Raw genomic sequence first — 21,254 nt, forward strand, 5'->3', positions numbered from 1 at the left:
TAAATCTCAGAAGGGATTTTGTCTAGGATTGGAGGTCACAAAAATCAATGCCTTGTGGAGTCTGGCAGGTCACATGAGTGCAAAGACCAGACATAAAGGAACAGCGTATGTTGGGAGTGTGGTGACCTGGAGAATGAACTCCTTATCAGAAGAAATTCAAATTTAGAAATTTGATAAACAGTTGTTGGCCAGAAAGGGGAGGGTATAGCTCAGCGGCAGAGCATATGCCTAGCATGCACAGAGTCCTGGGTTCAATCCCCAGTACTTCCATTAAAAATAAGTAAGTAAAAAACTAATTACCTCCTCTCCCTCCCCCAGAAAAATGAAATTAAAAAAAAAAAAATAGTGTGTTGGCAAACAAAATATCCTTAGATTTCACCCGAGTGCCTCCAGTTTTCTTTGAGATTTCTGAGGTTCACAAAGGCTAAGTGACTTGCCCCAGACCTACAACCAATCAACAAAAAAAAAAAAAAATGTACAACTGAAGATGTTAAGTTCTCGAAGCAATTCACTGGCTTACCTGACAATATAACCTGATCCAAATGCTGAGGGGTCCAAATTTGTTTTCCATTCCAGTGGTTCTACAAAAACATATTTTGCCTCTTGAGGGTGTTTATAGATAAAACTCTCCACAAACATAACAATTTCTGTCAATACTGCTTCATTCAGAGGGGTGACTTCCAGGGTCCTGGTCCCGTGTCCCGCAGCAGACCACTGCATTGACCGTGTCAGCGCCACACCCATGGGATCCTTAACGTTCAGATCTGAGCTCAGCACACACTGTATCAGAGCAGAACCAGTTAGAGGGAGAACCAGCATCCCCCTTCCCACCAGAACACTTTTCATCTTCCAGGTTTTAAGCTAGTACTTGCCCAGCCCACATTCTGCTTCTTCATTGTAGAGGCCGATTTTTCAATTATCCAAATGCTCTTCAATTCAGTAAAATAGTTCACTTTCCCTGAACCAGCTCAAGATAAAACTGACAAGGACTTAAGGATCTTCCTGTAGCTGCCTGCCCTGGAATAAATACCTTCTTTCTCATTTTCCTAGGCCTAAGAGAATTCAAAGAGCCGGGCAGAAAATGGAAACAGAAAAGTCCAAGAGTGGAAAAAAGAACTGGAAAATGTTGGCATCAAGGCCTTGGGTTCACAGCTCTGCTGGGGCCAGAGGTTCGGTGAGCAAGGCTGCTTCAAGCTGGGTCACACACTGCTTAGAATTATGCCATTAAACTGGATTCTGTTATTCTTTGTCATCATCATGCATCTGCATCAGCACAATGATGATTGATGAGAATGATTCTGGGAGCTCTGAAAGTCCCCCGAGCGCCTTCTGAATGACTAAAAAGTAGAATCAGAACATGAAGTGGAATATAATTTTAATTTTTTCTGAAAATTGGTGTAACTATATTGATCCTATTAATCAAAATACCTGAGCAATCCAAATACTGTGCTCTCTGCCCGTATATCCCACCTGGACTATCTTATTGCCATTTATAACTTTCTTAAGAACAAATGTGAGAACGAATGAGCATCTTTTTAGCCTGTTTATCTAAATTGGTTATCAAAAGAATGTAGCATTATAAACTTGAAAACAGAAATTGAAATAAATTTCACTTTAGCTAAATAGAAATTATCCTTTAAAAGAAGATATTTTAAAACATAACATTAGCTGTCACAGTTAGAAAGCAAGTTCTGACATTAACACATACTGGATATTTAAAGGTTGGTTTTTTTTTTTCAGATATTCTATACTTGTTTATTTCCTCATTTGTAATAACACTGATCATTAAAACCTTTCGTCCGGAATATCAGAAGAAAGGTTAAAAAGTTAAAGAATATAATTAGCTTTCCCCACATCATTATCACAAAAGCTCAGTATCAAGATTCTACAGAAAAGATTTGGAGATCGTGTTTTCCGTGCAATATTAAATCTTGAAATCCAGTAACAGAGACATTAGATTGGAGGTCTCTGATTGGGCAGTACTGGCTGCTAAGAAGCAGTGTGCAAATATTTCATTATCAAAATGATAGGCAGGGGACACTGTCAGCATTTAGTAACGAGGACCAGGAATGCCAGATGTCCTGCAATGTGCCGGGCAGCCCCCAGAAGGGAGAATTACGCTGCATTCTCCAGCATCTAGTAGGTAAATAGCTTTAAATAATTAATACCCAAGCCTACAACCTATCTCCACTTGACAAATAATCACAAAGGGGTTTTTTTCACAGTTTTAATATGCACTTAATTTTCTAGGGCTGAGACTGTCATATAAATCAAAAGAAGGTTGTACATATTTCATTTTATCTGCACCTTTACCAGGAGGTCAGCATTTTGTAAAATCATGACATTGACTGAAATGCTAGTCATACAGTTTAAGTTTGGAGCTACTGCACACACAGTAATTCTACACAAGGCTGGAACAACTGATTACTTCATTATATATTCTAATATGGTGGTACCTGAGCACTTAGCATGCTGATACATTACTATTATCTTCCTTTATCTCACAGTTAGAGCACTGTCGGTATTTAAAACTATGCACATGGGTAGGATTATTTTCTATGATTTTGATTTCAGAATAGTAAAGTGGGCATTACACAATATTTGTTATAAGACAGGAATTGGATCAGGTAAGTTTGAGAATAGTATATATATATATACAAATATATGTACATATATGTCTGTAAAAGCACTAGTGAAATAAAATGTATACAAAAAATGTGCAAATTTGTTATGTGCATTTGTTTTAGTATTCCAGTGTTTTATTTCTATTGCTAGATTTTGAACACATAAGCATGTACTAATGTTTATGAGTGATAATCTTGATCTCAAACTGATGAGAATAAGTCCAAACAGGTTTATCTTATATAGAAAGGCTCAGGTGGACAGTTCTATTTATTTATTTTACTTCGTAATTTTTTCGGGGGAGTGGAGGTAATTAGGCTTATTTATTTATTCGTTTATTTTTAATGGAGTCACTGGGGATTGAATCCAGTGCCTCACGCATGCTAAGCACACATTCTGCCACTGCGCTGTACCCTCCCCTGGTCGTGTTTGTTTTTAATCCTAAGTACAAACTTGTTTTGGTTTATAAAGCTGTATTGTGTGCATCGTTTCCTTCATGCACCTCTTTAAAGAAAACTGTGAAATTACATAAGACTGTGGCAGTCAACATACCATATAGTAACTTCCTGAAAGACACTTAAAAAGGAGCTATGAAACGCAGAAAGTTCTTCTCATCATGATAAATATTTTAACGACTATGTGTAACATACCTGACTCTAGTAAAATTGCTTTTCTGAGTCTAATAAACCAGGAGCTGCGGCAATGGACAGGCTTGATTTAAGAAGACTGGTTAGCAGAAGGTCCATGAGGATCCAGAAGGCAAGTACAATATTATTAGGGAAGAAAAACGTAGAACAAAATCTCAAAGAAGCAAAGAAGATATGTATATAAGGGCAAAAAAAAAAAAGGCGTTACAGGCCTAACTGAGCTTTCAAAAGAAAAAATAATCTTGGGTTTTTTTATCTAAGTATGAGGAATTTCTAATGGCTTCTTAATTTACCAAGAGACCCAAAGCTAGAGCATTTATTCCACTAATTCCAGTGGTGTTCCAAAGGCGTACAACTCTGGTGAAAATACAAAAACTAACACTTTTTATCAAGACAGGCTGCTCTGAAGTTTCCACCCACTGTCAACCCACGAGTCCTTAAGGCCTGAGAACCATGGTTACATTGAACACATATTAATACAGAGTACATATCTTTGAATTAAACTTTTGAAATTTAACAATTACAAGGAAAAAAGTTTTGTGCATGTATTTGTTTTCATAAATTGAGAATCATTTTACACTCATTTTCTCTACTCATCCAAATAGATGTAATAGAATTTATTTTTCTTTTTTAAGGATCCGTTGCTAGCCTCCAGTATCATTAATAAAATGAAACTCATTCGTGAATAATTGCTGTAACACTTGAGCAGAAGCAAAACCAAACTCTTTTATGAGGCTCCAGAAACACAAGCATCCACTGTGGGACCTACACATGTGGCTGGTAACGTGGACTGGGAGAACATGCATACCCTGGCATCCGGAGGATGAAGAAGCTAGTCAGTGAGACCCTACAGAAAAATTAAAGTTTCAGAACTGACACGAATCGAGCCTTGAATCAAAGCAAACTCAAACCGTGTGCGGAGACACGCGATGATGGCACCAACCGGGCCCTGTTACACGACAGTCCAGCATTAGAGCTCAAGGATACATTTCCAGGGATGACGGAGAAGGGGCAGACGGCGAAGACGGTATAGGGAAATGGAGGCAAAGCTACAAGAGCGGAGGAGAAGGAAGAGGGAACGAGAGGCAGTGAGGAGGCCGGAGAAGTAAAACAGAGAAGGAAGATGTGGCTGTGGTCCCAGCAGGGTGGGGACGGGGCGCGGAGGGGAAGCAACAGGAGGTCCCCAGGCCCGGACTGGAGCAAGGTGTCCGCGGGGAAGCAGGGCCTGGATGGGGATGGGAGACCCAGGGGGGAGGGGGGATCTCGGGGGGCAGGGCAGAAAGGGAAGCCGGGAGTGGGACAGAAGCGGGGCCGAAGAGCGCCCCCCCCCCCCATTTCTCGATCCACGAGGACGGCTGCAAAGACTCCAGTGCGAGCCGAGCTCGGGCAGCAGGGTCGGGGTCCCCGGGGAGGTGCGAGCCCCTCGGCTGCCGCCCAGCGCCTGCGGGCCGTACTCACCTGCAGCGCCCAAAGCGCCGGGTGCCCAGCGCCCCGCACCCCGCCCCGCGCAGGCCCGCCGGTTGCTAGGACGCCAGGTAAACAGCCGGCGCCCGGGCGGCTGCGCACAGCGTCCCGCCCCGCGATGGACGCGTTCGGAGTCCGGCCCCGCCGCAGCCGCGTGCGCCTGCGCCGCCCCGCGCTCCCGCCCGTCCCGGGTGCCCGCCGCCCCGCGCTCCCGCCGGTCCCTGTCGCCCGCCGCCCGCTGCCGGTCCCGGGTGCCCGCCGCCCGGTGCTCCCGCCCGTCCCGACCGCGCGTCCCCTCCCTGGAAACCGGCTTGTCCGTCCTCCTTCCTGGAGGGCGCGTCCCGACCCGCTCCAGCAGGCGGGAGATGTTTACCATGGTTCCCGCGCAGTTAGGCGTTTCAGCGGCAACTTTGCAAGGTAACAGAAAGCAAACAGAGCATGGTATGGTTGCAAACAGCGCTTTGTGTTTCTCCGCCGGCTTCCGGACAGGTGTCCTGTCGCGTTCCCTGCGGTGGTCTGTGCACCTTACATCTGCACTGATTTCTCAGGAAGAGCGCAGGGCTTCTCACCAAATATTGGAGTCGCACGTTTTTTAGGGTTATACCCCGCTCAAAAACACAGCCTTTCTGCAGAAACGTTGAGAAATGAGAGAGAAAATTGGCCTTTGGGGATCTTTCCTTCTCTTTTTTAGAGTATGAAAGTTAGGAGTGAAATCCATGTTGTTGATCTTTAAGGGTCAGGGTTCCATATGATAGCTGTTGATTGAGGGTACACACTGAAACCTGGGGTGGGGGTGGCACCCATTCCCACAGCGTATTATCTCCAAGCTGGCAGGCAGTGTGCCTTCCATTGCTTCGTTGCTGCTAGGACCACAGTCGAAAGTGGAAACAAGCCACATTGGAAATTCTAAGTGCCCTTTCACTGAAAGCTTTTATTCTGGATGACCAGCTGTAAGAAAAGATGCAGAAGGTGGTAGCAGGGGCGGTCTATGTATGGCCCCAACAAGACACGTCCCCTCTTTGCCAACACTGATCATACCTATTGCCTCTGCTGAGTGGCAACAAACCTTTAATATGGCACCACCACTGGGGAGGCTAACCAGGCCCTGGTAGCAGGGCAGGTTCATCAGGTATCTTCTGTCTTGGAGGTGGCAAAGAGATTCTTCCTTACTAGGACTAATACGTATTCTAAATAAGGGGTTGCCTTCCCTTCCCACAGTGATTCCGCTGGCGCCACCACTCAAATGCCTGATTCATCAATGTCGTACCCCACACAGCATTGCCACAGAACAAGAGACTCAGAGCAAACAGAGACACAGCAATAGGCTTATGGCTATAAGAGCCACTGACCTTCCCAGAAACCACGTCACCCAGAGGCAACCATCCTGTTAGGACAGTGGAATGGCCTGTTGAGGTCCCAGCATGGCAGGACACCTTGCAGGGTTGGGTGCCCACCCACCAAGATGTGGCATGCACACTGAATTAACACTTACAGGAAGTGCATTTCTCCCTAGAAACTGGGATTCCTGGGTGTGCAAAGCAAGGACTAAACCTTCTCACCATAACTTTTCAGTGACCCACTGCTTGTGGAATTTGGGCTTCCATTTCCCACGAATTTGGGCTCTGCCGGGTTGGAAGCCCTAGTTCCCACAGGGGAATTGCTTCCATCAGGGAGTGCAGTAATGGGTTCTGTTGAACTTGAAGCTATGGCTGCCACCTGGCTACTCTGGGGTCTGCATGAACCAGCAGAGCTACAGCAAAAAAGAGGGAGTAATGCTAGCTGGGTCACTGAACTGACCAGGATTACTGTGAGAGCCGGGATGCTGCCACCAGAAGGGAGGATGTTTGCAACCGAGGGGCCCAGGTGATTCACCTGGGCAGGTCTTGGTACCCCTGTGCCTTGCAGTAATGATAAATTGGAAATCACAGCAAGCACAGCCTGACCAGAACGAGGCAACTAAGTGCTCAAACGCCCCAGAAATGGAGGTGTGGGTCATCCCACCAGACCAGCATCCCCACCAGCCAGAGTCCGAGCCGTGGGACATTTAGAATGCACGCTCAGCTTCTTTTTTACCCCCCACATCCAAATTTTTATTTAGTTGATAATCTCCCTTACACACTAAATTAGTCTTTTTTTCCCATTTTATTGACATATAGTTGACCTAAGCACTGTGTAAGTTCAAGGTGTCGTACAGCATAGTGATTTGACTTACGTACACCATGGAATGATTATCACAATAAGTTTAGTGAACATGTGTCATCTCATATAGGTACAAAATGTTAGAAATAGAAAAAAAAAATTTTCCCTCAATGAGAATACTTTGGGTTTACTCTCTTCACAACTTTTGTGTATAACATACAGCAGTGTTAATTATATTTGTCACATAAGTACTTACATACCTTATAACTGGAAGTTTGTACCTTTGACCACCTACATCCAATTCTCCCTTCCCGCCCCCACCCCACTTCGGGTAACCAACCAATCTGATCTCTTTTTCTGAGTCTGTTTGTTTTTGATGTATAATTGACCTAAAACACTGTGTTAGTTCCTGGTACACAACATAGTGGTTCGAAATGTCTATACATTTCAAAATGATCACCAGGATAAGTCTAGTTACGATACGTCATCATACAAAGATATCACACAGTTATTGACTATATTCCCCGCACTGTACATTTTATACCCATGACTCACTTATTCCAAATGTGGATTTTTGTACCTCTGAATCTTCCTCACCTACATCTTCCCTCTCCTCTCTCTTCCCCTCTGGCTACCACCTGTTTGTTCTCTTCATCTATAGCTCTCTTTCTCTTTTGTTCAATTTTTTTTTTTTTTTTAGATTACGCAGATAAGTGAGATCATACAGTATTTATCTTTCTCTGTCTGATTTGTCTCACTTAGCATAGTACCCTCTAGGTCCATCCATGTTGTCACACTTGGCAAGATTTCATTTTTTTAAATGACCGAGTGATATTCTTTTGTATGTATATACACCACATCTTCTTTATCCATTCATCTATTGGTGGGTGTTCAGGTTGCTTCCATATCTTGGCTATTGTAAATAATGGTGCAGTGAACATAGGCATGTATACTAGTGTTTTCATTTTCTTCAGTTAAATACCCAGGAGTGGAATTCTGTTTTCAATTTTTTAAGGAAACTCCGTACTGTTTTCCATAGTAGAGGCACCGATTTACATTCCCACCAACAGTGCACAAGGATTCCCTTTCCTCCACAGCCTCACCGACACTTATTGTCTTTTTGATAATAGATATTCTGACAGGTGTGAGATGATTATCTTACTGTGGTTTTGATTTGCATTTCCCACATAATTAGTGATGTTGAGCATCTTTTATGTGCCTGTTGGCCATCTGTATATCTTCTTTGTAAAAATGTCTCTTTAGACCCACTACCCATTTTTTCATTAGGTCGTTTATTTCGTGTTGAGTTGTATGAGTTCTTTGCACATTTTGGATATTAACTTCTCATTAGATATATCATTTGCAAATATCTTCTCCCATTCAGTAAGCTGCCTTTTCATTTTGTTGATAATTTCCTTTGGTGTGCAAAAGCTTTTTAGTTTGATGTAGTCCCATTTGTTTAATTTTACTTTTGTGTCCCTTGCTTGAGGAGACAGATCCAAACAATTTTGCAAAGACCAGTGTCAGAGTGCATACTGCCTGTGTTTTCTTCTAGAAGTTTTATGGTTTCAGGTCTTATGTTTAAGTCTTTAATCCATTTTGAATTTATTTTTGTGCATGATGTTAGAGAGTAGTCCAGTTTGATTCTTTTGCATGTAGCTGGCCTGTGTTCCCAACACCATTTATTTAAAAAGCTGTCTTTTCCCCCATTGTATATTTTTGCTTCTTTTGTTGTAGATTAATTGCTTATATAGATGTGGGTTCATTTCTGGGCTCTCTATTTTATTCCATTTATCTGTGTGTGTGTATGTGTGTGTGTGTATACATATATAGTCAGTTTACAATGTTATGTCAATTTCTGGTGTACAGCATAATGTTTCAGTCATAGATGAACATATGTATATTCTTTTTCATATTCTTTTTCACCATAAGTTACTTATAAGATATGAATGTAGTTCCCTATGCTATACAGTATGAATTTGTTTATCTGTTTTATATATATTGGTTAGTATCTGCAAATATCAAACTCCTAATTTATCCCTTCCCATCCCCTTCCCACCACTGGTAACCATAAATTTGTTTTCTATGTCTGTGAGTCTGTTTCTTTTTGTTCCATTGATCTGTTTGTCTGTTTTTGTGCTGGTACTGTACTGTTTTGATTACTGTAGCTTTCTTTGTAGTATAATTTGAAATCAAGGAGCGTGGTACCTCCAGCTTTGTTCTTCTTTCTCAAGATTGTTTTGGCTATTCTAGGTCTTTTGTGTTTCCATACAAATTTTAGAGATATTTGTTCTAATTCTGTGAAAAATGCCATTGATATTTTGATAGGGGTTGCATTGAATCTGTAAGTTGCCTTGGATAGTATGGTCACTTAAACCATATTAATTCTTCCAATCTGTGAACACAGCATATCTTTCCATCTGTTTGTGTCACCTTCAGCTTCTTTCAGCAATGTTTTATAGTTTTCTGAGAACAACTTCTTACCTCCTTAGGTAGGCTTATTCTCAGATTCTTTTTGATGCAATGGTAAATGGGATTCTTTTTGTAAGTTCTGTTTCTGATGGTTTGTCATTAGTGTATAAATGCAACTGATTTCTGTATATTAATTTTATATCCTGCAATTTTACTGAATCCACTGGTGAGTCCTTGTAGCTTTCTGGTGGTGTCTTCAGGATTTTCTATGCGTTTGTAGATAGTGACAGTTTTACTTCTTCCTTTCTGATTTGGATTCCTTTCATTTCTTTTTGTCTAATTACTGTGGCCGGGACTTCCACTTACTATGTTGAATAAACGTGGTGAGAGTAGGCATCCTTGTCTTATTCCCAATCAGCTTTTCACCACTGAGTGTGGTGTTAGCAATGGGCTTGTCGTACATGGTCTTTATTATGCTGAGGTATGTTCCCTCTATACTCACTTTCTTGAGAGTTTTCATGATAAATGGATGTTGAATTTTATCAGAAGTTTTTTCTGCATCTGTTGTGATGGTCATGTGATTTTATTCTTCAGATTGTTAATGTGTATCACATTGGTTGAGTCACAGATGTTGAACCATCCTTGCATCCCTGGTATAAATCCCACTTGATCATGGTGTGTGATCCTTTTAATGTATTGCTGAGTTTGGTTTGCTAATACTTTGTTGAGGATTTTTGCATCTATATTCATCAGTGTTATTGGCCTATAATTTTCTCTGTTTGTGATATCATTGTCTGGTTTTGGTATCAGGATGATGCTGGCCTTGTAGAACGAGCACAGTCAGCTTCTTCTTTGTATCTTATCTTCACTATTTCCTACCTGTAGTCTCACTCTAGGCTTCAGGTGAGAAAGGACAGTGAATGGAGAAGAAGGAAAAGACAAGGAATCTTCTGAATTGTCTGCCTGTCGTAAGCTAGCTTTGCAGTCTCTGCCTTAAAGCCGAAACTGGCTCTTTCACTTGTGTTTTTCTTGGAATTTCAAAAATCTTGCAGTGTTGGTGCCCTTCCAGCTGTGTTTTGCTCCATCCCCAAAACAAGCATCTTGCTTCTGGCTATATTCTTGAGAATCTCGCAGTTCATACATTTACTCTCTGCTGAGGTCTTACAGCTGCCATTTCACCTCCTCCAACCCCACCAGTGTATTTTTCCCCTACAGCCAAAATCTGGCACACGGGAAGCACTCACATTATCTGCCCATCAAGCTCGGAAGTGCAGGTCAGTCCCATCACGATAGATGCTTCCCTCCACTTTGCGGCCGGAGCCACTGCACTCTGCCTTCTTGCATCCCCCAGGCTCATCCACTGTCTCCTTCCCCACTCACAACCGCACTGGGCAGAGGACACACACTAAGCTCTCTAAGTAGTCTCGTTTAAGTCCGCCTCTCTTCTTCCTTCCTTCTGAATTGAGGTTGGAGGTCAGGCGAGTAGAAAAGAGAAGGCTAGCACAGCTCTCTCCAGAAAGCTCTTCCCTGGAAATCTACTCACTTCTCTTCTATAACTTCCATATGGGTGAGTCAGGAAATTGACTTTCCAGTTAGATCCTTTACTACTTCTCATCTCAGCCTAGTGCCTCACCCTGGATTAAATTGTCTACTGTATCTTGAATCCTGATATCTTGAATTAGTGAAACAATGTTAAGACATTATTTCTTAGGTATATGTACAAATTGTGGATGGTTACACAGCAAATCAGTAATATACATTGCCTTAGAAAGTGAATGGATGTGGAAAAATTATTAATGTTTTTGTTTATGCACCTTATATTTTGATGTGTTACAATAAGCCTGTGTTCTTATAGTAAATGATTAGGACTGTGTAAGAAACAATAGACATAGACCATGTGAGCAAATTTAAATTATATATGCAAATTAACTAAAAATTAGGCCATATATCACCTATCAAAGGCCATTTCATATATCTCAAACAAAATTATTTTATATGTACCAAACAAAATGACTTTGATTCTGAGGTAAAACTGTAGGATTGCCTTAAACATTTTGGCTTGAAGCAGTTTCATGGAGAATAAATGTGTTCTCTGATCTTTATCATGTATTTACATGTAGTGCAGTTGATTGTCCTTTTGACTGGAAAATTTGAGTGAGAAAATTAAAATGACAGAAATCTCAAACTGAATTTTGGGGGGACTAAGGCAAGCATATTCTGTGCTTCAGTACTGTCTAAATGAAAAATTTAAAAAAAAAAAAACAGAAAGGTACATTCTTTTATCAGTTTGAGCCACACCTATAAAACTGGTCTGGAGAATTAATTAAACCTGTGTGCTACGTCACTAAATTTCAGTCAAATGTGAGCATTGTATACATCCCCAAAACCTGCTGAAATGACAGGAAAGATAATGGGAGGGAAGACGTATCAACACAATGTGAGTAATCGAAAACAGAAGTGTTGAAATAGCTTAGGCGAGAGGAGAAAGCTGAAGCCAATGAAAATAAAACATTTGCAAAAAAATAGACCCTGGAAACACTCAGAACTTGGAGGCATCTCTGAAGGTGCAGAGGGGACTGAAAACAGGAAGACAGCTTGAAAGCCTTTTTCAGCAGGGAGCTGGACCCCTGTATCCTTTTCCCCAACAGGAAGGTTTGTAAGTTGGGGCATTAGGAACACCTGAGAACACAGGACTGCAGTCGTGGAAACTAAGTAAATGTGTGCTGCCTGACTGCCGACAGTCCCCCCGCCCCTTCTTCTGGCCACCTTCCTCACACTGGCAAGCTGACTTCCATCTCCAGGCAGAAGAGCTGAGACTGGTCAGCCTGGAAGCAAAGATCTACAGGTGCTGACATTCGAGAGTTCTTCCAACCCAACATCCAGGTGTGGACTAGGGGAAGTGTGCAGGGAACAGGGGGCAGGAGCCATGGTAACAGAGTGGTACCCTCTTCTTCCAGAATAAGGAGTCAACCACAGTCCAAAAAGAAAAACCAGAACGTAGCCATTTAAACATGTCATTTAGACATTTGGAAAGGTTGAGCATTATCAAAGACAAGTAAGTGTCTTGCCCATCACTCTGATTTTTAAGGAAAATGAACAAACAGCCCAGGATCCAGTCAACTTCTTAAGAAGAACCAAGCAGGTCCAACCACTTTGTGGAAAGTGTGCTCTGTCATCCAGGCCTGGCTCATCATCACAGAGACGTAAAGGGATCCAGTCCTGATGAAGACAGACCATCAGAGGAGGGAAAGCTTCTGTGACAGGTGCCTGGTGCTGCGATCACGCAGCATAATGCACCGCCCCCCACCCCCACCCCGGAACTCAGCGGTGTACATGGATTCAGACTCACACTCACACATGTTTTAAGTTGGTGGTGGTTTCTCGCAGTTTGCCTCACCTCGGTGAGGGCTGAGTAAGTGACTCGGCTTCAGGCGGTGAGTCTGCGCCACAGGCCTCAATCTGGAACTCAGGCTTGAGGGCAGTGGCCACCTGCGGCATGTCCTTGTGCTGGTGAATCACTTCCGCGGACGTTCCAAGCCTCTGACTGCATCACGTCAGCTGACATCCCATGGATCCAAAAAGTCGCGTGGCCAAGTCCAAAGTCAAAGGGTAGGGAGTTATTTTTTGCCCACCATGAAATCGTGGCAGGGGTGTAGATATATGCCACCACTTCAGCCGAGCAAAGAAACCACTGGAACTAATAATCGAGCCCACCGGAACACCCTCTTCATTACGTCACTCATCATTCATCAGCTGTGTTCTAATTTTGGTCTTCATTCCCATCACCTTATCCTATTCCCTGACCTCTAGCAGGAATATCTAGGGTTGTATACAAATAATTTTAACAAAAGCACTATAATCACATATTTAAAAAAGGGTGTCTAGGATGAACAGCCAGAATTAATGGTTAAGTGTTCTGATTTGCTTCATTTTTATGCCATTCTGCTGAAACTTTTCTTAATCCCTCTGTAAACCATTTTATTCCAAATCTTTCTTTTTTTCTTCTCAGCTCTCTCTTTTATCTAAGTAAAAGGACAGAATACTGTTAAAAAGTGCTTAACCCCATTTTATGTCAAGTAGCACTTGGTCTCCTTTCTGGATTTTTAAAAAGTGGAAACTCGGAGCAAAATACACTGGAATGCAGGGAAAGTTATTTGATATAGAAAATGTGTAGTCTAGCCAAGAGGTGATTACTCCAGAAATCCTCATGGAGAATAAAGGATTTAATGTGAGACTTGATATTTTGGAAAAACAAACTGAGGATTAATAATATCCGGGTGATGTCTCCCAAAAACACCAAAGGAAACAGTGAAGACGTCTTAAAAGAATGGCTTCCAGATGCCTAGTAAATCATGTGCCTCTACCAAATGAGAACATGGCTAAGGGAGGGTATTACTTATTCTGAGAAAAGAAGCTTTCTTTGGGTGACTAGTTGTCTTTTGCCCTTCAACTTGGCAACGTTATTAAAGTGATAAAAAGCCAAGAGTTTTATCCTTTTCGAATAATGAAGTGATGGATACGTTATTTGCGGTGAAATTCAGTGTTACCATCCGGTGTGATTTATTTGTTAAAAATAAATAAATGAAGTGGGATTTTATGGTGAGACAATTTGTCTATTTTGGTGACTGGAATACACCTTGGAGTCTAGTAAAGTGGAAGGAGGCTGATTGTAAAAAGGTAGGGTGAGAAGACCAGGATGAGGCTTTGTGTATCAGAACGTTTTCAGATATGTATATTTCAGAAAGAATTTGGAATCTGGAAACTGATTTCCAGGAACCATCTACACCCACAGCAGACCCTTTGGCAAAGTTCACGTGTTCCCCAGTTTGGAAACCACTTGCTTGGTTCATGGATGGAGCACCCCATATTCCTCTGCTGTTTGAGGTCTTAAGTCACTCCCTCCAGTACGCTCCAGGATGGATTTGCACTGATCAAAATGCACCAGAACCTATTAGCTTTCAGAGTCGGGGTCCTGAAGCATTTATGGAGGTCACTGGCCTTGGTTTTCTGTATCAAAATCTTCCTTTGACTTTTGTCAGTGATCCGTTTTCTCATCGCTTAGTAGTGTCACCTGGCAGGTGTTTGTGCTTGAGCAGTTCTTCTCTGGGTTCTGTCGCTGGATTACAAAAAGCAACAGCGGCAGGAACAAAACTAGTCTCCAGGGATGGCAAACAGATCGTAATCAGATATTACAGAACAGAAATGAGAATGTGTGCATTTCCTCTGAGGGATATTGCATTTACTCAATTACATTTCCTACAGAGGATTTAAAGCACAAATGGGCCATTTCGCAATTTCCATGGATACTAAGTGCTTAAAGCAGAAAAAGGGGGGGGGGGAGGAAGTCTGAATGAACCAAATTAATCTTCTCTTTCCTTCCTAACTGGCAAATCAGCTAAAAGTAAGAGGCAGAAGCACAGATTAATAAACCACGTGCCATATATTGCTGGTTGTCATTTGAGGAAACTATATTTTCTGCTGTTGTGTTGATTACCTAAGTGTTATAATAACATCACAGGGGCACTTTGGGATTAGGAAAGCCATGAGGGTTTTTTTCCCCTCCTTTGCAAAAGTGTCCACTTCCTTAGCTTCTGTAAACTCACCCTGTATTAGGTAAGATCAGATTCTGGTGTGAGAAATGGACAGTCCAAAAACAGTGGCGTACAGAGGACAGAAGTTTATCACAACAGTAGTCTGGAGGGAGCGGTCAGGTCTGCAGCAGTGGTTCAACGTCCTGAGTGATCCCAGCTCCTCCTCTGCTGGGCAGGACCAGTATGTCCAAGGTCCCCTCCATCTCCAGCCATCAGGACGGAGGAAAGCATGCAAGGGGGCAGAGGTCACGCACTGGCTTTCTTTTAAGGCAATTGCCACACCACAATTCTACTTATATCTCATTGGCCAAAATTAATCATATGGAACATTTCTGCTTTTTACATTTTGAAGATATCATAATGAGTACAGGGAATTTAAATTTGTTATCTCTTCTTAGGAGTGGGTTCTTTGATCATTATAAAATTACCCCATTTTTTTCTAGTAATGACTTTTGCCAGAAAGTATATCTTGTCTGATTTTAATAGCAGTATACCAGTTTTCCGTTTGGTGTTTTCCTGGTGTATCTTTTTCCACCTTTTTACTTTCAGCTTTTCTAGAAACTTATATTTTAAATATATTCATTGTAGCAGAGAATGGTTGAGTCTTTTTTTTTTTAGAAATGCAGTCTTACAATCTTTGTGTTTGATGAAGGCATTTAATTTATTTACATTATATGAAATCTTATTTTTGCTTTCCATTTGTCCCATCTTTTCTATGATTCTTTTTCCGTCTTCTGTTGCCTTCAATTTGAACTGATTCATTTTTTCTAACTCTATTTTATCCACTACCGTTTGGAAGTCATGCGCTCTGATACTTTTCTTTTTGTTACTACCCAAAAAATAACATACATCATAACATTTCAAAGTCTCGAGTTAATCAGTATCATTACCCACCTCATTGTTGGAATTGTATCCCCTTCTGGAATAATACGCTGTTCTGGTCATGTGTTTAAATTCTTTTTTTAAACTCCGTAAAACATTAATATTGCTGTTTTATACAGTCATCATTTTATATTGTTTGTATTTATGCACATATTTGCCAATTTCTCTGCTTGCCATTTCTTTTAAAAATATAATTATTGAGGTATGATTAACACAGTAAATGGCACATATTAAAAATGTACAATTTGATAAGTTTCAACATGTGTGAAACAATCCCTACTGTCAAGGCTGTGAGCATACCGTCCACTCCAAAAGGTTTCTCATGCCCCCTTTGAACCCTTCACTCCTGCCTCTGTTTTATTGCTGGTGGTGGTGTTTCAGGCAGGAGTCTAAATCCAAATCATGTTACTCTGTCGTGACCATCAGTGTACATGTCTCTCCATTTCTGTTTGTATCTCAGACTTTGAATGTGAGATCACTTTCCTTCCGCCTCTAGGACACTCTAGATTTTCCCTTAGTGAAGGTCTGCTAGTGGCAAACCCTCCTCAGTTTTTGATGGCCTGAGAATATCAGCCTTTTGGCTTCATGCAGAAGAGGTGTATTTTCTAATAGAGGTGTAAGTTAAAAATAATTTTCCCTTTGCACATTGAGTATATTTCTTCATGGTCTCCTGGCTTCCTGTTTCGCCATCAGGAAATCAGCTGTCTGTGTGGTACTCCTTTGAAGGCAGCTGTGTCTCCTGTAAGGGTCCTCTTTGTCCTTTGGTGCTCTCCAGTTCGACTGTGATTTTTCTACTTGTGGGTTTTCTTTGCATCTGTCCTGCTTGATTCTCACTATGCCCTTGAATCTGACAGAAGATCCTTTTAAACAGTTCTAGAACGTTCTCAGCCATTTTTATCCTCACATATTACCTCTGCCCCCTTTCCCTTTTCTTTCTGGAGTCCCAGTTAGGCACATTTCTACTGTCTCCACCATTTTTTCTTAACCTGCTTTTCCCATAGATTGTATGTCATTTCTGTGTAACCTTTTGGATAACTTCTTCATGACTGTCTTGTCTTTGAGGTCACTAATTCTCTCTTCAACTGGTCTAATCTACCGTGAAGCCCATCCATTGAGGGTTTGTTGTTGTTGTTGCTGTTCATTTTATTTATTACGATTTCATTTTCAGGTGCTCCGGTTCTTGCTCGTATTTGGTCATTTTGTATAGTTTATTGTTCTCTGTGCAGATTTTCAAACTTTTGTTTATTTATACATGCTAACCACAATTATTTTATAATCTGATTATAACAATATCAGAAGTCCTTTGGTTTTCTTTTTGTTATTTTTATTCTTGCTACTTCTCACTCATGGTATCTGTTTCCCTGTATGTTGAATGGTTTTTGGCTGTGATCTGCTCATTCATTTCTTTGGAAATTTGTTTTTCAAGGAATTCTTTGAGAACTGGGGAAAAAAAGCTTCCTCCAGAGAGGATTGGCCTGTACTTCTGCCAAATACCTACAGTACTGTATATCTAAGACTACTTTAAAGTACTGGTATCATTTTATATATTTGGTCTGTAATTTTTCATTTAATAATATATCATGAAATGTCTGTCATTTTTGATAAATTTGTCTACTCATTTTTAATGCTGCATAATGTTCTATAATAAGGATATATTATAATTTAATCCTTCAACTGTTGACTTATAAGAAGATCTCACTGAAAATGTACATCTTTATATACATAACTTTACATACTTGCATAATCACCTCTAATTTTATGTATATGCATAGCCTCTAATTATATATATTCATTTATTATTTAATAATAAGTACTGAATATATTCATTTCAATTATATGTATGTATTCATCCCAGAAAGTAGGACTGCTATGGCAAAGAAAATGTGTACTTTAAAAATGTTTAATGCACACTACACATGCTTTCCAAAAAGATTCTATCCATTTACAGCCCACCAATATTTACTTGTGCCCTTGACAGCACTGGGATGTTATCAATCTTTAAATTTTGCTGACCTATGAGAATGTTATTGTTTTAATCTTCTAAGATCTTACTACTAATGAGACTGAACATATACCTTTCTTCTGTTGACCACTTGCTTTTCTCTTCCGTGTGATTGGTCTTCATTTATTTTGCCTTTTTAGAATAATTTTTGGGTCATTTTCTTATTTGTAGATTTGCTTTGAGCCTTACAAATTTTAATAGCTTTCTTTTAAGCATTTGATCCAGGAATAACTTTTAAAATATAAATATGAACTAGCATAAATTAGAATTGAAATGTTTTTCATAATAGATACTGTTCTTGTGGCAAAGATGTGCAGTGAAGAATTGTTCTAAACAGTATAGTTGTGACGGTGCCCTCTATCTGTTCTTTGCTACTTTTAAGTTTTACGCCATGAATATTATAGTGTTTTTTTGTGACTACTTTTAGAATCTTTATTTTTCCATTTCCTGTTTCTGGCCTTTACTTAAAGTGAGTGCTTTACTTGAGATGAGTGGATATTTGAGTTGAGGCAAACAAGCCTACCAGTGAGTAGTAACTGAATATTTTATTGTTGAGAAAATTAAATCAGATTGCTTCCCCCATCTTTTTTAAAAAGTGTTGGAGCTATTTCTAATCAGATTTCTAATGCTTTACTAGAGATATACTTATTTTCAGAGACTTTATAATTTTTTTTTTAATTTCAGGTGTTTAACGTATAACTAGTTTTCACCAGATGGTTCCATATTCACTATTTATCTAAACCAGCAATATTTATATTTAACAACTATTGTTGGAGAGAGACTATAGCATTGTTGGAATTTTAAGTTTTACTAATGCCTATTTTACTATATTGGAAAATGTCTAGGATTTCAAATGACTATTCAAATCTCTAGTTCTTATGAGATTCAAACTTGGCTTCCTCAGTCAATTCTTTGGGATATCATTTTTTTGTAAAGTCATTGGGAAAGGCATCTTGTGACAATTATAAAACATTAACTGTAGCTATTGATGGTTTTTAGAGGTTTTTATAGTGTGAGAGGAACTGGTTGATTTTGCATACTGAAATAACCTGCAAGTTATAAAAAGGTTTTTATTCTTCCCTGGGAATTCTTTCCTTAGTGATACAATACACATCATAGAAAATAATATAACATCAAAGATTTTTTTAGCTTTTTTGAATTCATAGCTTATATATTGCATTTAAACCAGAAGCATTCAGGACTTTACCAACTCAAGGTAGATAAGCATTAAGAGGAGGAATGTGTAAATTGTCTTAAAAATCAAATCTATATTTTAAGAAATAAAATTGGCTAAGAATCAGCAGGATTTAGAAATTATATTTCTCAGAATTTTCCCAAGGAACTTACTCTAAACAAGTTAAACAAACATGTAAATGCATCTGATTCAGGACTGATTCAAAAGTTAAAGAGAGAACGTCTTAGCAAATTTTGTATTTCACTGAATATCTGATTAAACCAATTTAAAATTCTTTGGCATTTAAATAATAGCAAATATTCTTCCTCATTTATTAGTTTCAGAACATGTCATTTAAGGTTATAAAAGTTGAAATTGTATTTTTTAAAACTCAGATCCATTTGATCATTGAAAATGAATAGAACGAGACAGGATAGTAAGGGGAAATGATACGGAATTGCTGTTCATGAATCAGTATGAAAATGGTCAGAAAGAATAAATGGCTACACATAATCGGCTTTCTCCAAATAAGCTACTGACAAGTAAGAACTATAAAGCCTGGACTTCTCAAATTAAGTGAAACCATATTTAATGGTTATATTGTAAGAGATGCTAGTTCTCAAAATCGCTGTAATTAGGTTATTTGGAACTTGATGCAGCCAAGTCAAAGTTAACCTAGCTAAATTATCAAGCAGCTTCTGGAATTCTCTGGATTTAGGGGCAGGATATCAGCCAGGGCCAGAAGAGACCAAGGGCAGAAGGGAAGCAAATACAGCAAACAGAAGAAGAATTCAGGAATATTTATACAGGAATCAGGTCAAATCAAAAGGAGGAACTTGGTCTTTACACTAACGATAAATCAACAGAAGAAGAAAGTAAAGAAACAATCCCCTTTAAAATAGCACCCAAAGTAATAAAATACCTAGGAATAAATCTAACCAAGGAGGTGAAAGAATTATACACAGAAAACTGTAAACCACTGATGAAGGAAATTAAAGACAACTTTAAAAAATGGAAATATATTCCATGCTCTTGGATTGGAAGAATCAATATTGTTAAAATGGTCACACTGCCCAAGGCAATCTACAGATTTAATGCAATCCCTATCCAATTACCCAGGACATATTTCACAGAACTAGAAAAAATCATAATAAAATTCATATGGAACCATCAAAGACCAAGAATTGCCAAAGCATTACTGAAGAGAAAGAAAGAGGCTGGAGGAATAACTCTCCCAGACTTCAGACAATACTATAGAGCTACAGTCATCAAGACAGCATGGTATTGGTACCAAAACAGACATATAGACCAATGGAACAGAATAGAGAGCCCAGAAATGAACTCACAAACTTTTGGTCAACTCATCTTCAACAAAGGAGGCAAGAATATACATTGGAATAAAGACAGTCTCTTCAGCAAATGGCGTTGGGAAAACTGGACAGCAGCATGTAAAACAATGAAGCTAGAACACTCCCTTACACCATATACAAAAATCAACTCAAAATGGATTAAAGACTTAAACATAAGACAAGATACAGTAAACCTCCTAGAGGAAAACATAGGCAAAACATTATCTGACATACATTTAAAAAATTTTCTCCTAGAAGAAATAAAAGCAAGAATAAACAAATGGGACCTAATGAAACTTACAAGCTTCTGCACAGCAAAGGAAACCAGAAATAAAACAAGAAGAAAACCTACGGAATGGGAGAAGATTTTTGCCAGTGAAACCGACAAAGGCTTGATCTCCAGAATATATAAGCAGCTCATACGACCCAATAAGAAAAAAATAAACAACCCAATCCAAAAATGGGCAGAAGACCTAAACAAGCAATTCTCCAAGGAAGACATACAAATGATCAAAAAGCACATGATAAAATGCTCAATATCACTAATTATCAGAGAAATGCAAATCAAAACTACAATGAGGTATCACTTCACACCAGTCAGAATGACCGTCATTCAAAAGTCCACAAATGACAAATGCTGGAGAGGCTGTGGAGAAAGGGGAACCCTCCTACACTGCTGGTGGGAATGCAGTTTGGTGCAGCCACTATGGAAAACAGTGTGGAGATTCCTCAAAAGACTAGGAATAGACTTACCATATGACCCAGGAATCCCACTCCTGGGCTTGTATCCAGAAGGAAATCTACTTCAGGATGACACCTGCACCCCAGTGTTCATAGCAGCACTATTTACAATAGCCAAAACATGGAAACAGCCTAAATGTCCATCAACAGGTGACTGGATAAAGAAGAGGTGGTATATTTATACAATGGAATACTACTCAGCCATAAAAACCGACAACATAATGCCATTTG

At 39.9% G+C, this 21,254-nt stretch overlaps 1 protein-coding gene across 5 annotated transcripts in view; it reads right to left on the bottom strand.

The window, feature by feature from the left end:
• The window catches only part of ODAD2 (outer dynein arm docking complex subunit 2), a 147,007-nt gene extending 142,197 nt beyond the window's left edge, over positions 1–4,810 (bottom strand). For 4 of the 5 annotated variants that reach the window (XM_064479542.1, XM_031444554.2, XM_031444556.2 and 1 more), the window contains exon 1: positions 521–1,427. In XM_064479542.1, the coding sequence (XP_064335612.1) occupies positions 521–846 (326 nt within the window). In that variant the 5' untranslated portion in view covers positions 847–1,427. Of the gene's footprint in view, positions 1–520; positions 1,428–4,727 lie in introns of those variants that run through there. The other variant, XM_031444555.2, reaches the window with a different exon arrangement.
• Between the last annotated feature and the right edge of the window lie 16,444 nt (positions 4,811–21,254).

This window comes from Camelus dromedarius, chromosome 26 (genome assembly GCF_036321535.1).
Source record: "Camelus dromedarius isolate mCamDro1 chromosome 26, mCamDro1.pat, whole genome shotgun sequence".
NCBI lineage: Eukaryota > Metazoa > Chordata > Mammalia > Artiodactyla > Camelidae > Camelus > Camelus dromedarius.